The following is a 14,635-nucleotide window of genomic DNA, read 5'->3' on the forward strand; positions in this document are numbered from 1 at the left end:
TGATGTTTCTAACGCGTACAGCGAGTGACGTTGAGGGGGACGAGTGGAGTATGGCGTAGGGACGAGATATACCAAGCTTTGGTACAAAAATGTGCAAGACGTGTAAAGCGAAGGTGGCAGCTCACGAGGCGAATACTTCAACGGCTTCTTTGATTTTCGCCAAGCTGGCGCGTAAAAATGTTGTTGCAAAAGTTTTTCGTGATGCAATAAAATTTAACAAATACTTCCTTTTTACTTCCATTGTCTCGTTTTTACTGCTTTAAAGCGGATATCGCACGCCATACTCGCAGCTATAGAATTTGTTTATCGACATTTTTTGTTTCTCCTCCTTTTAAATTTACATTCGACTTTGCCACATAGTGCGCCACTGCTGCACGCATTTCGCCCCTCACCAACATCCACTCCCGCATTTGAAACACCGTTTGTTGCATATCAAACGCACGCGCTCGCTCATCAGCGTTTACAACATTTGTTGGCTCACACATATGTAAGCGGACATAAAAGTGCCGCGCACATAAAACAGATTTTGTTATTGCCAACATTTTGTTAGGAACAACATACGGTTTCTTAAAATACATAACAACAGATTTTTCTTAATGTAATGTCGTGTCAGAATAAAGCTGGCTGAAGAGGAGGAACGGATGTCGCCCTCCAGCAAAAGACAAGCTGACTTGCCTATCGCCCCAATTCTCCACTATGACATGCAGTTGTACATAATTTTTTTTTTATTTGCCCAATAAAGGCAACAGATCAGCCAACCAACCCGGTACCCCCTTGAGCTTGTCATTTTAATTCATGTCATTTTTTAAATTATAACATTTTATTGATTGACATAATTTTCCCCCATTTTTTTCTTTTGTTCGTCTTGCTTTAATTTGAGTTGCTGCTGTTAAAGCCACCTTCGTACAGAGCTGGCGGGTCATAAATGCAAACATGAATACGCCTGTACTATAGTTGTCGACAGAATTGTTGTTGCGCTTGTTTTTATTGTTGTCGCTGTTAGTGCTGTTGTCACTTATCGTTTATTGATTTTTTATTGTGGTCGATTTTTTTAGGCATTTTTATTTAATTTCATAATTTGCCTGCTACAAGCGAAGAAATAAATATGTCATTGCGCACAGTGTGTCTTTTATATTTACAGCCCGAATAATAATGCAAACCATTTAATGCTGGAGTAGAAGAACAAAGAAGAAATTAAAAATAAATATCAGTTGAAAGAATGTAAAAAAAGATGTCAAAAGCTGATTGTTTCGTTGTCTTACATACTCTCTGCAGATTCTTGCTACTATGTTGTGCTGATGCCCATATATTTATCTGGTAACACTAATCCATTTAGGTCAAACTAACTTTGTTCTTAGCTTTGTCTTAAAATTATTCGCCTTTTTTTAGGATGTTACTAATGCTCAAAATATTAGTTGTGAATTTAAATAGTGTTAAAATGTTTATTGCGTTTTTAGCGCATTAAAATGTTTAATGTGATTTAAGCGATGACTGTCTATCCGTCCGTCCGTCCGTCCGTCCGTCTGTGCACACGATAATTAATAATAATAGATTGGCGCTTACACATATGTTAGTGTTTGGCCGAGCTTCTCCTCCGATTTGTGGCGTGCGCCTTGATGTTGTCACACAAAGCGGAGGGACCTACAGTTCTACGCCGACTCCTAACGGCGATTGAATTTTTATGAGAAGCTGTTTTTCGTGGCAGAAATACACTCGGAGGTTTGCCATTGCCTGCCGAGGCACGACCGCTGTTAAGAAAAAACCTTTTTTCTATATTTTTTTGCGATGTTGCTTTGACCAGGGCTTGAACAAAGGCGTTGCGGAGTGGAAGCACGCACTGCTTACCACTACACCACAAACATATATTTTCGTGTTACAAACTGAATTTTTGAGCGACCTTCAACAGATATGTCGCCCGTCTACTCAACTAATTCGATTCATGCCATATAAAATGACATCGTACAACTTTTCCGTGTCCTGCATAATAGCTTTCAAATATTTCAAATACCATCGCTGTGCTCATAAATGGCTTTGCGCTTTTCATTCAAACATTTTTTTATAACCCTATGAATAGTTTAAACTTAAAGTGGGTCAGTTACAAAAAACGATTACTGCAGAAACTGCTAGCCCTTTGCCAAATTCCTCCGCCAGCAAAAATATGGTTTTTTTTCGCCCACCCAGTCCAATTCGTTTTTCTCTTCATTTGTGTTTTCACATCAAATATCATTGAATATTAATAATGTTGAAAGGAATCATTAGCTTTTCTCGGTTTTAACGCCCGTGAGCTTGAATACATTGTTGGCTCACTAGCGAAATAACTCGCGCGCAAATATTATTTTAATTTGGCATATACAGTGAGCGTCGAAAATAAGTGTACCCTCACGTTTTGATTTTATTTTTTATATTTTCCACGCCAAATTTTTCTTATTTTTTTATAAAAATATAGTACATTCAACAGCAAATACAACAAGAATCAATTTTTTTAAATTTCATACAGAACTCAGGAAAGTGCGAAAAATCTTCAACTTTTCAATTAAACTTCTTAGAAAATTTATAGTTTTGTAACCCATTAAATTTTAGTACAATAGAGTGCAGGTTTCAAGTCGCTTAACATTTCCCTTCATTTTTAAGAATCTCGTAAATATAAAAAAAAATGCGAAACTTGAAACTCGCACTTTATTATAACTTAAGTTTAATGGGCTACAAAACTACATTCTCCAAATTTTATCTAAGAAATCGAATTGAAAATCTAAAGTTCTCTTGAATTTTTCTGAATGAACTACATATACATATTTTCATAAAAAATAAGAAAAAATTGGTATGGAAAAATATAAATAAATGGAATCGTCAAAACATCAGGATATACTTATTTTTGACGCTCACTGTATGTATGTTTGGCTTAAGGCAATTGAAGTGTTTACTTGGCGTATTTGAGCTATTGTCATGGCGGCACTGTTTGGGAAAGTAGAGTGCTACAGCTGACCTATGTAAGCAGTTGGTTATTTGGTCAAAAAATTAAACCAATAAATTATTCGATAGCCTGGAGCCATTTTCACGAACAGACAATTAGGAAATTAAATATTTATGTAAAATTGAAATGACTATCCAAATGGAGGGAAAGAACGCGTGGTGATGATTTTTGTTGACCTTCTATGTATGTATATGGATTATGTGGAATGTTGTTGTATGTAAGCGGCCGCAATTACAATATTCACTGAGCAAGTCATGCTCGTAATGAAGCAGGCAGGATTCATTTCATTTATAATAGCTAATTGGTAATTTTTGATTGCCTGCGGAATGTAAATATATTTATTTACAATACTCGTATGTAATTTTCTAATTAAGTTTCATGTGCTCGTAGCAAAATAACAATTAATAAATGTTTTCAAAACTTTTTCATTAGGTTAACCATTCGAAACAATGGCGAATGGAAATACTCGTAGCATAATTTGGTATAGGGCATAAAAAAAAATTAACCCAAAGTTGCTCAACGGTGTTCTTACTCCATTTCTTGTTTTTGTATAACAAAAAATTGTTTATTTTATGTGTATTTTTTATAGCACAAAGGTAACTTTACTGATGTGCCAACATTATCATGTACATATACTCGAAGAATTCATACCATTGGAATGTATGAAAAAATATTTAAAATAATCACAAAATTAAGTTAGCTGCATAACCATATTTCCGCCATAAAAATGACGTTGCGCTTAAATCACCTACTTTCTAATTTCAACTAAGCCGCTTAAGTGTAGTGCATACACACATATATCCCTATTGCAGCAATTAAACTATCCTATCCTGCAGGGTAGTTTGCTTTCGTTAAACAAGTTTCTATTTAAATATCCACATACTAACTTTACTATAAATTCACTTGTTTTCTGCACTTCACAGATGCTTTTTCGAATTCAGGAGAAATAAAATATAGAAGAATATGTAAATAAATTAACAAATATGCTATGTTAAATAAAGTAAATAAATAGAACTTAAATTTTTGTTTATTGATATTTTATGTCCAAAAGTAGTTGGTTACAAGTTAGTTGACATCTAATGCAGGGTTATCCAGGTCCGACTGGGCCATCGCCCCACAAAATCAGTTAGCCTAAAAATATCCAGTAAATGTTTTCGTAAACAGATTAAAGTTAGATTTGAGATAACATCACTTCCAGCAGGGTACGCAAAACAGGCATATTCATGCACACGCAAACAACCGCACGCATATATTGCCATCATCAAATCATTAAAACGGTTTCGTCAATTTTTATGACCTTGCAACAACAGGTTCACTACGTTTCACTGTTCAAGTGATTACATTTGCTGGTCTATAAATTTAATACAAATTTCATGTGCATGCGAAGAATATTCTCTTAGCAGAGCATTTAAGTACGTTTTAATAACCTCAAATGGGTGGCACGTAGGCAAAAAGGAAGCTGCGCTAAATTGTCGTAAAATGGCACAGATAGAGAGGAGTGATAGAGAAAGCGAGCGAGAGCGAACGGGATAAAAGGAGGAGCGAGATGTGGTGAAAGTGATAGGATCTGAGCGGTAGTAGATTGAGTTGAGTAGATGCGGTGGAACAGGAAATTATGTGGCCCATAGCGTGCGGCTAATTGCTTTTTTTTGGGTTTAATTTGCCATTTCATTTTATCGCTTCCTCATTCAAGCGCTACCGTTGCTAGATACTTTTTAGCAATTTTATAGGTCGCTACTTTAGGTAATGTAAGCAATGGAACGGGTGTTTTTACTAATGTTTTTTCGGCGTATGAGCACTAACTGGATTAACAGATATCAGAAAAAAAAATAATCAAAAAAAAATTTTGGTATCGATTACTACATTTTTTCGGAATTATTTAAGTTGTTAGCTTAACTTCCATTAGGTGAAAAAAAATTGAAATTTATTATTTAGATTTTTTTGTTATTTTTTACTTTTTTTCGAAATTTGTTACTATCTAAACAATCTCTTAGCAAATCTGGCCCATATTTGGTTGACATTCTCTCACGAAATGCAGCTGCATTTCTATTTGACATGCATTTGATGGGTTAATAAAATGAATGAAAAATGTTTAGGGCTTCGGCGCTTGTAAAATGTAACGTTTAAGTAAACAATAAAAATGAGCAAAATAAAACGAAAGCGTAATCAAACGCGTAAATGTAAAATTTGTGTGAGCAACAGCCATAAAATATGTTCATGTTTTTCCTGGTTTTATTTTTGTTCGATGTGAAAAAATGTGAAAAATATGGAAATCGTAAATTCAAGTTTAACTGCATGAATTGGACGAACAAATGAACGGACAGAGATGTGCGGCAAGCATGCAGCATTAAAGTGTAAAGAACCAGAGTAGAGAAGCTGTGAAGGGCCTAAACTGCTGCCTTTGAACAATTCGACGTTTTATTGCTAGCTAAACACACCTTCTGCCACTTTTGTCATATCAAACATTGACGTCTACCCCCCTTGTAAAGTTTAGTTCGGAGCATCTTAACACAAATTATGGACTATAAAAATTTGTGCATACATTACATTTACATTCCTATATACTTAACATATGTATGTATAGCATGTATGTACATTAGGGCGGGTCATTTTTTTTTACTATGCGCGTATATCATGGGAGGACTACCTCTACTCAGAAGGAAACATGAGTCTAAAATCAATTTGGAGTTTGCCCTATGGCGGATGTTATAAGAAATAACCCCTAAGAAGCCCGTTTTCCCAATTTGGCAAAGTTCCAATTGGTTTTATAACAATGGTTTCTTCAGCAAATTTGAATAAAATTACGCGTAGAATCCGCCTATGCTATACGCGCATAGTCAAAAAAATATCCCATACAAATTGAGCCGTCCTAATATACATATATGTATTTAGCTGAGGAAATGGCAGAAGTCGCTACTATCACTACCTGCCCATGCGAAGACACCTACATATACTGCCCACAAACAGCTGATGCGTTTACCTGTTAAATTATGTCACAATTTCCCCACTTTCGTCTAGCGCATTTTTACGAGTTGCTCACTCAATGCGCTGACTTTGCTGGCCACAAAAATAGCTTATTTAAAAGCTCTGCTTGTTTGGCATGTAAAAGCATCGCCTTCATTGTGTGCGTACGGCACATTTGCTTGCTGATGCTGGGGTGTTTGTACGCATTTTAACGCACTCGTACCAAGTTGCTATGTCAATTTATTCGAAGAAATAACACAAATGAAATTTTGTCAATTTTAATAAAAAAAAATGGATTTATTATTTAATTTTATGCGCGACACAAATTTATTGCGGGAATTTTAATACGAAACATAGCATCTTCTTGTACAATATCTTACATTAGGCACCTTCTTCCGCCGTTTATTTCAATGGTAATTGACATCAGTTTGTTGTCAGATTGTCACTTTGGGAGAGCTGTCAACAGTTTTTCGTCTGCATTTGTTTATGTGTGTGTTTAGTGGGCGCTTTTAAAGTTGAATTGCCAATTTGACACTTTTGACACGCTTGTACTGCCGTCCCACATTTCTTTCTGTTACATTTAAAAAAAATTTCTTGGTTAAATGTTTTGTCGCTGTTTTTTTTTTTTCAAAATGCATGTCTCCACTAATTTATGTTGATTGTGGAAAAATGGCACATTTAGTGAGCACTTAAATAAATTTTAATGAATTTATATCAAATTGTCAAATTTTGTTGTGGTCTGGGTTAAAGGGCGCAAAAATGCGGCATAAATAATTGTCTCTACCAAAAATGTATAGAGGAAGCTTTGAACATTTTTTTAAAACTCAATGGGCCGTATGCATAAAACTTAAGCAAGTGCTTTTTCGTAAAATTTCAGACCTTTTACTCAATTTGGTTTAATAAATTTAAGTGAAAGGTATGAAACTTTAAAATACAGCAATTACTTAGTTTTTATGCATATGTCCCAATATTTAGAGTACTCTTTGCTTTGGGAAACTTCATAGTTGGCAACTCTAAAACAATTTGGATAGAACTGTTGTTAAATACCTGTGATACATGCATATATAATTTTCGTATTATTAACAGAGATCCAGTTAAAATATTCACGGATGGATAGAATGGCAGCGAACTTTTGAGGCCATCTCTTCTGACAGGTACGGTATAAGAAGTTCCTGTAGCAACCAGCGGATTGCCCCTGAATAGATGAGCTCATTGAGCGCTGAAGGAAAACCCAGACATTTACAGTTGCAAAGTTTTTCTGATCGGTAGTCGACTGCAGACGCATAAAGGAGCTTCTACAGCTAGCTAAGTGCCCCATTTCGGTTCTGACGGGAGCTCTGGCAGGATGCTTAAAGCCCTGGTTCTTTGGTTGACAAAGTGGAACCATCTAAGTTTTTTATTCACATTATGTATGTACGAGTGCGACATCTAGGGGACGTGCCACAAAATATATTTAAATCTTTGGAACAGCAGTTCACGCACCCTTTTCCATTGAAACCTCATCAGCGAGCTTTTCAACTGCACGCCCTAACAATCAATTGAGTTTCTACCACCAATGTAATATATACCTCCGTCTTTCACATGCGCCTCAATGCGTAGCGTTCCACTTAATAATTCCACCTTCAATCATATTTTTGCTGCTCTGCAGACCACCGACACTGACCACTAACTTCGTTCACTTTGGCTCCGAACAGCTGATTGAAACCGGCAACATATATGTACATATATACATATGTATTTAAGGATAAAAAAATATAGTAAACCCCTCAAAGCATTTCCTTTTATACATTTTTATTGCCACACTAACGGCAATCTGCCACGCATTCATGTTTCCCTACTTTCGTTAGTGTGTTGCTGTGGTTGTTTGTTGACGCTGTAGCGTTAGTTAGTGGGTGTACGCTTGTTCTAAACGCTTCCCATACACATGTGTTAGCGCTATAAATTGAACTCAATTAACGCGCATAATTCATTAACAGCTGACCAAATCAAAAACATATTTTCAACAACTGCGGGGGAGCTTGGTGGGGTATGTATTTATGTGCAAATGTATGTACATGTATATAAACTAGCCAGTAGTAGTGGACTTATTAACAAAAAGAAATAAGAGCAAATTCTATAATTATTACTCGTTTTATTTTGCTTTTAGCATTTCCACAAACTGAGAGGCGTGTTCAAAAATATTTTTTGCTGAGTTCTCAGACAATTATCATACAATGTGTCAGATCCTTCTAAAATTAACTATGCTGGTCCACCACATACGTATGTACGTAAATATGAATATGAAATCCCTACATATAGAGTATTTATTTATTTTTGTATGCGTCTCTCATTAGCATATAAATTACTTATAACACTAATAATTCTTAATGCGCTAATTAATTTTTTATCGCAACAACACGATTTTTTTCGGTCATATTTATTATGCTGTATTTCCAATTAACTACCCCAGTTTATGCTGTTTTTTTATCCACTTATGCTTGACATACCATTTCATTATTCGGCTAATACGTTTATATCCTCTTTAAGCCACAATAATTATCTTCCTTAATTTTATTTAAGAGCAGTTAATAAATTGCCAATTAGTAGTCAATTAGCAAATATTAAGCATTATACAGCATATAACAGCATTCTTCAATTAAAAATTACATAAAAAATGTCTATAAATATTGCTCCCTAAAAAATATTTCAATAAAAATTTGGATACAGGTTTTGATAGAAATGTCGATAAATATTTAGATAAAACATTTTATTTTATATTTCATACAAATGTTAAAAAAAACAAAAAAAATGTATTGTGTATAATTCTACTAAAAAATTCTTTAAAATAAGTCCGGTAAATGCCACGATAACATTTTTAGTACCAGTGATAAAAAGATCACATACAATATTCATAAATACAAGTTGTCGATAACTTCAACGATATCCACATCGATTGAAAAGTCGATAACAAATAAAGAGGGATACATATAACGATAAAACTCTCGACAAATGCATCGATAAATTTTTCAATAGCAAAAACGATAAGTAATTTGATAAAATTATTGGTAGTTGTTTCGATAACAATATGGATAGTGATATCGATGAAATGATAACATGTCATATAATAACGCCGCTCACAAATCTCCCAGGATGATAGAGTTGGGGAATAAGTTATTTAAAATGTCCTAGCACAAGAGCACATTAAGGCTTGCGCATAAAAAGTGAGCTCAAGACTTCACTGGAAAAAAAGTTGAATCCAGGTGCCGAACAGAGTCAATACCAAGATTTTTATTTTGAGATCACTGGAAAATCATTACTTAGTATTTTATTTTTATTTTTTCGATTAAGAATACTCGTTAAATTTGTATTTTATTATTGAAAAATAATTATTTTATAATAATTATTATATAATAAAATCAATTTTATAATTAAGATTAGAATCAGTTTTTTGGATTCTTATTTTTTAGGAACAATTTAACCGTTGTAATGGAGAGTGTTTTTTATGATCTTAAAAATAAAATATGAAAATAACGGTTATGATATATTAAAAAAAAAATCATAAATGACGATCACAATTTATCCTAAAAATAAAAATCATAAAATCCGTTTGAATTTGATCGGAAAAATATAAATCTAATTTTAAGGGTTCAATTGTGACTTTTTTTATAAAGATCATGACCGCTATGATCTTCCGTTTAATATGTGTTTTAATAGCTTTTTCCGCTTTCTAAAAATCGGCGAATTTACTTCAATATCTAAATATTTTCTTGATCGAATGCTCACACTCAACTCACAGTACTCATAATATGCAAATTTTTCTATTTTCAGCTTCGATGTACGCGGTCGGGCCCTACAGCAAGGCATCCCTTGGGCGGATGAGAATGTCTTCAAGAAGAAAGCCCACTTTTACTACGATACAAATCCGCCAGCGTTGCGCATCAAAAATATACAAACAAGCGATGCGGGTCTCTATAAGTGTCGGGTGGACTTTCATAAATCACCGACACGCTACTGGCGCATTAATGTAACAGTATTAGGTAAGTTTCTGAGGTGACATGGCGCAGCTAAAGTTACACACTAAAATATAAGTTTCCTACCTTGCAAGAACAGGATTTATGAAAAAAAGAAAATTACGGGAAATATTTTTAAATATTTTTAAATAACTGCTCAGTTCCTTTAAGTATTTGCTACATTAATTATTTTTTTTAACTAGTGCTTATCACGCATTTTACGAATTGCCCACCCGCATTCGCTCTACCTGCATTTCAAGCGCTCATTTCCACGTTTGAGTTTGCTGTGCAAATCAAATGATTTCATATTTTTCATTCGGCATTAAGCCATTGCCTTTTTCTCTGCATCAGCAATATTTCATGCTCACACAACCATACACATACACATTTACATGTGTATACAATATAAAGCGCAAGTAATACAGTAATATATAAAAAAGGTACTCTGTGGCGTATACGCAACCACCCGCATATTTCGTTTTCTTTGCTAAACTCGCTCACTCGAGGCATTTCCGCTTCCGCAATGCGTATTCGTTTTATTTTATTTGTCGCTTATTTTTTACTTCTTCACACTAGGAAAAGCGCAAAATTTACACTATTCAGAATTTGTTACACAAAAGTAACGATGCGATGTCGCCGCGCAGCTCGCTAACGTGTTCGTAACATTTTTCACTCTCTAACCAGCAAGTTATTTTTTCCACCTGCACTCGTGCTCATCCTTACACTTGAACACCTATTTAGCTTTCTCTGAAATAATCCGAACTTCCACTTGCGAGCTTGCCAGTACAGTGTTTGCCTCACTACATCGTTACAGCTTCCTTATCCTCTACCCAAAACCATTTTTCATGCAGTCACCTTTTTCATTTTATCCCCTTCCCTGACACTTACACTACTACGCACACAAACCTTTTCATATTCTGACAGTCATTTTTCAAATATTCCACACTTCACTCCTTCTATTCTTCCCTTTTTCTTTGCAGTGCCACCCACTCAATTGACGATACTGGATCACCATGGCGCTGCGATACGCGAACAAATGGCCGGTCCCTACTTGGAAGGCGACAGCATTAATCTGACGTGCCTGTCCAGTGGTGGTGTCCCGCCGCCGCGCGTCTCCTGGTGGCGTGAACATGCGCTCGTCGACGATTCATTTCATGTCCTGCCAGATGGCACCGTTCGCAATGTACTACACTTGAAAAATATTGGAAGAAAGGACTTACTAACGGTAAGTTTGTACAATACTGTCCTACTTGTGTGTGTGTGTGTGTGTGTTTGTTCTGCTTCTGCTTACACTGCCACTGTACTCAGTCTCTTAGACGGGTCTCGATCGCATGAATTGAGGCATGCTATATAGATGACTGAGTGAAGGTAATAAAAAATACCATCGATGCTGTTGTTGCTAGGCTCTTGTGTTGCTTGCGCTGCCCCACATGTGTGGATAGCAGTAGAAGCGAGATTTCGTTGGTTGAGCTGCCGGTGAGTAGCGCCTGGTCGAAATGCTTTGAAAACCTGCATCTATAGTCCGATTTAGTTTATATTTAGAATATGCGTATATTACTACAGGAATAGAAACAGCTCTAAAAAAATTTACCGATAGGTGTCGCACAGTTCGATATATTCCGAAAACTCGCATTTTTGGTCCGATTTGGTTTGGTTGTTCAGAATATATACTTCCTTCAAATCGATAGAAAAAGTGATTTGTTTAGCTTAAGTCTAGCACGTTATGAAAATTGTAACTATCAAGTTAAAAGTAAATTAATGTAAAATTTAGCTTTTATTAACCTTAACGAAAGATTTCACTTATTTTATTTTAGTGCAAATGCAAAATAAAATTTTGTTTTTTAACTTTTTTTACATTGTTTTATACACTTTATACCGTAGAAGTTGTTTTTGGAATACTCCTTATATGGATATAATGGAAGGCTTTGATGCTGCTCACCTAGCTTCAATAACTCTAATTGCATATTGCAATATTTTTACGACAGTGCATTTTCTTATAAAAATGTCTTGGGTCTTGTAGTCAAAATATCCCACTTTTTTAACACTTTGTTTTACCCTAAAACAACTGTGCCATAGAATTTTTATGAGATTTACTCAAGCCTTCACATTCTCAACTCACTGGAAACTGCGCTGCTTTCTGTAAAAAAATTGTATGCCTCCATCGGGGAAACAATTCCCAGTTTTCTAACTTAACCAAATAAAATGGAAACAACATATCGGGTCCACCATTGAAAATTTTAAATCTCTAACCGTAATTAAATTATAAAAACTAAAACTAAATATTTTTGCTTTAAACGGAAAAGGAAGCAAAACTTTGTCTGCCTGCCGAGTAAGGAAACAAAGCCTTTCTATCCTTTATGGGTACGAAGGAATGCAGGAGGTATCAAGCAATTTCATATTTATCTTAAAACAAAGTTGCCAATTTATTTGCGAATAAAAATGAGAAATTCGATTCCATTAAATGCAAAGTTAATGTACTGAAGTGAAGGTGCTTCGAAAACCATTTGGATATGTCGTTTACTTTATCAATAATGAATGGCAATTTTATGTAATGTATGGAAATTTATTTGAAAACACCTTCTCACGCAAGGACACCGCATACGCATTTGCATAATCGCCAGTTCATGGCTAAAATAGGCGCTTCTGCTGATGAAATAAAAACTGATTTACATTTACATAAATACAACCAAGTGCATGCATTAAATGTATGTAAAGTATAATCAACCATAAAATCAGGTATGCTGGAAGAAAAATTAAATAAATATTAAAATCTATTTTCTACTTTTGAAAGTTGCCATAGCAGCAATAACACCACTTTTGTTGACATAACATTTATCCAAATAAGTGGAATCTGTCGTTAAAAAAAACTGAATACTTGTCGGTCAACTTTTAAAAACTAAACCCGAGTAAGTGGAACCAAAAAAATAAATATATATAGGTCCTAATCGCGAACTCTCCCTCAGCGCTATACACCATGCATGCATATGTATATTTAAGCAATTCCGCGAATTCCCCTTAAATGGGGGGGTCTATGTACCTACATATAAAATCTATCGCGATTGTCTTGAAACAACAAGCCATAGAGCTCTTTTTCCGTATCCTTATTTTATATCCTCGTCGCGAGTTGGGAGTTGTTCTGTTCTTCAGTGTTGCTTTAATATTTCACCAACTATTGAGTGTTTCTAATACTTTGCTCACATACTGTACTGGTATATAAAATTACCTAATTCTTGCAGTTAGGCAACATTTTACCGCCTATGCGTGTGTTCTATGATTATGACATAAAAAATTGATTAACATAAATTGCTTATGCCATGACAAATGAATTGGATTTTCTGTCGTTCATCGTCTGCTTCCGTTTCTATTACTCGCTGCTTCTTATTACTTTTCGAGAGGTTAATCTATGTATTTCACATATGCAGCTCAAGGAATGTTGCTGTGCCACTCAGCTTGTTTATAGTTGTGTTCAAATTGCTAGCACCTACTCGTACTACATATACCAGAAATGGAAATGTGGAGTCCCGTATCTGATATATTAATTTCGCATTCAAGTATTGTGTGTTTTTGTGCTTATTTTTTCTCTACGCTTGCCTAGAATATAATTTTGGCGTTATATGCGTATGTCTTCAGCGCTTTTTTTTTTAATTTAAAACTTCCATAAATAATGAACATTTTTTATGAAAAAATCACGCGATTTTTAATTAAAAATTATCGTCTGCCGCGCTTTTTTTATAAAAATCGGTAATTTGATAAAAAATTCAAATTTGTATTAAAATCAATACTTCGCTTGCGCTGTTTTTACGTATAACAGTATCTCAATATCAAATGAATAATGAATAAAAAAAAAAACCCGCGACTTTTTTTTTACTATTTTCATCATCTGGCAGCACCAACATCTGTGTTCATTTCCAACAATTGCAACCAAACCTAAAATTTTCCAGTTTTTGATTTGATAGGTAAATAAAATGCCACTCGAGGTCTATACAAATTGTATGGCACCAATCAGCTGGAAGTCGGCCATCGATGAAAGGCACAGAATTGCAAGTTCTTTAGTTATGGCTCCTTTTCTATATTTTATTAAAAAAATACTTAATTTTAAAATGCCAACGAAAAATTCCTCCGATTTTAATTTTTAATTTTTTCTTTTTATTTGTTAAAATGTTGCACACATCAAGCAGATTATTTCTACTCATTCATTCTATATATCAACTACAATTCTTCTAGAGGATTTGAATTTACAACATACATATGTATGTACATATGTAAGTAGATATGTACTTTAATTAGCATTTATGCATGCAAATAAACGTTAGACTGGAAAAAAGTTTCCAGCACTTTTCACAAAATTTTGAGAGCCAGCTTATTGAGCTTGCTTTAAACGAAAATTTCCATTAAAATTTATCACGTAACTGCCCAACAAGTATTTCAAAATTAACTTCTCTAATATTAAATTATCTATTAATAGCAAACCATGCAGAGTTGATAAATATTGTTTTCCTGCGCTCGAGTGGCTGTCAACTTTTTTGACAGAATGTTTTGCATCGGCCACAGTTTTCATTTCTATTATGATGCCACTCAGCATTTATTATTTAAAGCCAACCATCCAAACTGAGTAAGAATGAGTCAACAAAACTGTCACACAGCTACAAAAACCATCTAGTGCTTGGGTGTGTGTATTTGTACGTATGTCATAATCTTAATCCTGTGGGAT

General features: G+C 34.6%; 1 protein-coding gene across 1 annotated transcript in view; it reads left to right on the forward strand.

Annotated features, from left to right (window-relative positions):
• Window positions 1-11,149, forward strand: part of LOC108372934 (hemicentin-1-like) — a gene marked incomplete at its 3' end in the record, with an annotated part of 32,864 nt that extends 21,715 nt beyond the window's left edge. Inside the window, exons 3-4 of the mRNA XM_017628756.1 lie at window positions 9,743-9,951; window positions 10,905-11,149. Coding sequence (XP_017484245.1) covers window positions 9,743-9,951; window positions 10,905-11,149 — 454 coding nt within the window. The remainder of the gene's footprint in view (window positions 1-9,742; window positions 9,952-10,904) is intronic.
• Between the last annotated feature and the right edge of the window lie 3,486 nt (window positions 11,150-14,635).

The sequence above is a fragment of the Rhagoletis zephyria genome, unplaced genomic scaffold (genome assembly GCF_001687245.7).
Source record: "Rhagoletis zephyria isolate East Lansing unplaced genomic scaffold, Rhagoletis_zephyria_1.1 Rzeph_scaffold_06176, whole genome shotgun sequence".
Lineage (NCBI taxonomy): Eukaryota > Metazoa > Arthropoda > Insecta > Diptera > Tephritidae > Rhagoletis > Rhagoletis zephyria.